The 3,057-nt window shown below is 51.7% G+C and overlaps 1 protein-coding gene across 1 annotated transcript in view; it reads left to right on the top strand.

The window, feature by feature from the left end:
- Positions 1–772: 772 nt before the first annotated feature.
- The window catches only part of Lgals12 (galectin 12), a 9,757-nt gene continuing 7,472 nt past the window's right edge, over positions 773–3,057 (top strand). The window contains exons 1-2 of the mRNA XM_031384974.1: positions 773–892; positions 2,965–3,053. Of these exons, the coding sequence (XP_031240834.1) occupies positions 824–892; positions 2,965–3,053 (158 nt within the window). The 5' untranslated portion in view covers positions 773–823. The remainder of the gene's footprint in view (positions 893–2,964; positions 3,054–3,057) is intronic.

Genomic DNA, 3,057 nt, shown 5'->3' with positions numbered 1-3,057 from the left:
ATCTGAGCCAGGCCTAGAGACCTCTCCTAAAACACAACAATATGGGCCCATGCTCAAACACAAGGCTCTGCCATGGTCACTCTTATGACACACAGGTGAACAAAGGGAGGCTCAGGGAGAAGTGGCCTGTGGAAGGACACAGCACATACCAGCAGAGGAGGCTGTGTTCCTTCTAGCCAGTGCTGCTTTGTCGGACCCAAAGGGAACCCTCCTCTACCTGACCTTTTCTCACTTCACTTTCTTGTGACCCAAACTGCTCCCTGGCATTTGCAGCTAATGCTGAAATGGTCTCAAGGGACTACTGCACAAGTTGGGGGAAAAGGGGAGTGAGGGAAAGAGACCAGGGAATGAAGGCAGGAGGAGCCAGGCACCTGGGGGCGGGGCCTCTCAAGGAACCTGCACACGTGTACCACCACCAGCAGCAGCAGCACCTTCCCTTTCTACTATCTGCTGAAGGCCCAGGTGAGCCCCAGGAAACAAAAGCCCTCGCTGAAATGAGCCATCCCCAGGCTTCCCTTTGAAATGGCCAAGTGCTTCAAGGGACCAAGTTAGCAGGTCCATGCGTGAGTGCCAGCTACCCGCCCCTGGAAGCGCGGGAGTTTCTGCTAGCCGGTCCAATCCAGCAAAGCTGCTGCCGTGTACCACCATAGAGGGGGTTGATGAGGTGAGCCAGTACCCTTCCCAGGTCTGCTCCAAGAAGCATTAGGACTCCATAGGGAACAAGGAAGACTAACAACTTGGACAGCTGTTGCAGAGGCTGGGAAAGGTGAGTCAATTCAGTGGGGAATCAGGATCAGCAGCGAGTTGGAGTTGCCCCTCCCCCATGTCAACTGACGAACCCCTGGACCCGATTCCTGACAGCTTCATCCTGCAGCCGCCGGTCTTCCACCCGGTGAGTAAGCTTAACAAAACGACTTAACAGCTAAATTCCAACTTGCAAGTGATTGGTCGGGCTTCCAGGGTCATTGCCTATTCAATTCCCCTCTTCTGGAATGGGTGGCTAGAAGAATGGAGGTGGATTGCTGTGAGGAACTAAGGGCAGCCCCTTCTCCAAGCCTGAGGGACAGGAAGGGATAGTGTGGATTGCTCTCTCCCGCCCTCTGTTCAGTGCCCAGGAGACTTTCCGAAGCCCAGCCACATTCTACAGAAGGCCAAACTCCCAGCAGGCACTACCATTAATGAGCGCTAATTATTGCTTTTCCCTGCTTGGTCCTCTCCTCCTTAGAGGCCTCCATCAGCTCAGTTAATTAACACATTCTGCCAAGAGCCTGGGAACGGGAAGCCATTGGGCTGCCTGCCAAGCTGCCATGCCATGTAGAGATCCTGGCCTCTGGCACCTCCCCGGTGCCTGAGTAATGGAGTTGAGGCACCTGAAACCTCCCAGGTCCCCACAGCCTGTTACTTCACAAGCTAAGAACCGTTCTCTGATTGCCACTGGGAGTTGACAAGCCACCCTTAAAGGCTGACACTGCCCCAGATTCATCTGTCAGCTTGTCAGCACACCCTCTGTGGAGCTCCCACTGTGCTGAACCTGCTGAAGAGAAAGACAGGGCTCCAGTTATCTTACACAGTGATCCTAATGGAAAAACAGCCGGCCAGCCAGTTCCTGTGTACGAGGGGCCGAAGGAGATGGTCCTGGGTCCCTAGTCACTGTTAGGTATCTCCAAAGAGAGTCCACATCAAGGTCAACTTGCTCCCAACGTCTCCATTCTTTTTTCCTCTTAGCTCCTACACTCTGGACATTCACCAATCCTCAGCAGCTTCCTTCCCAGGTGGCATCTAGTGGGGTGACAAACCTCAGTGGGGACACAGCAACCTGTTGTTCCTCAGCTCAGCTCGTTGGTGCTCTGACAGGGCAGTGGAGCTGGATTAGGATTCCCTGGGCCATATGGCCTTGGCGTGTCTGCCCAAGAAAGGAGAGCTTTGGGAAGCACTGTGCTGGGTCACTGGATTAACAACTTGATGGGATGGGAGGTTGCCATGGAAACGAGTCTCTGGGCAAGTCTGTGAGGTGTTATCTAAATCCCATTAATTAAGGTAATGAGGGTCACCCTAAGTGTGGGGTGGCACCATTCCCTGAGCTGAATCCTGGTCTGAATAAAAAAGGCAGGCTTTAGGCTCAGCATCAGCTTTTACTGCAGCCTGCTTCCTGACTGGATACGATGATGTGACCAGCCGCCTCAAGCTCCTGCTGCCATGCCTTCCTGCCATGATGAACTGCACCCTGGAACCCTGAGGCAGAACAAACCCTCCCTTCCTTCAGTTGTTTCTGTCGAGTATCTTGCTACAGCAATAATAAAAGGAACCCAGGAATATTGGAGAGAAAACTGGTCCTTCCCTACAAGGACATTTTCTCTTGAGGGTGTATTAGTTACTTTTTCTTACTGCTGTGAAAAAATATATTACTTCTCAAAAGCAACTTACGGGCAAGAAACATTTATTTTGGTTCACAGCCATAGGAAATACATCCACCATGGCAGGGAAGATGGTAGGAGGTGACCAAAAGGCCTGACAGAGGTGAGGGCACATGCTTTTAATCGCAGCCCAGAAGCAGACAGAGACAGGCAAGTCTCTGAGTTCAAGGCCAGCCTGGTCTACAGAGTGAGTTCCAAGATAGCCTTGGCTACAAAGAGACCCGCCCTATCTCTTTGGTGGGGTGAGGAGGGGATATGAATGCTTGCACTTCATCTTTTTATTCAGTCTGTGATCCAGCCTGTAAAAAGGTACTGCCTGCCCACATTTAGACAGTTGTTCTGCTTCAACTAACCATCTCTAGAAAATCCTTCACAGATGTTCCCCAAAATGTGGTCTCACGATTTTTGTAAATTTCATCAAGCTAACAGTCAAGATCAACTTGTGGGAAAGCTGTTTTCCTGGTCCGTCCTCTCTACCCACACTCGCCCCTACCTGGGAGTCCCTGGTCCCACATCCAAATTGCATACCCGAATTCTCTTCCTTGTTCAGGTGATTCCTTATGGCACAACAATTTTTGGTGGCCTGTATGCAGGCAAGATGGTCATGCTGCAGGGTGTGGTCCCTCTACATGCACGGAGGTAA

The sequence above is a fragment of the Mastomys coucha genome, unplaced genomic scaffold (assembly GCF_008632895.1).
Source record: "Mastomys coucha isolate ucsf_1 unplaced genomic scaffold, UCSF_Mcou_1 pScaffold21, whole genome shotgun sequence".
Lineage (NCBI taxonomy): Eukaryota > Metazoa > Chordata > Mammalia > Rodentia > Muridae > Mastomys > Mastomys coucha.
The sequence above is the reverse complement of the archived record's forward strand: the minus strand, read 5'-3'. Positions and strand labels throughout refer to the sequence as shown.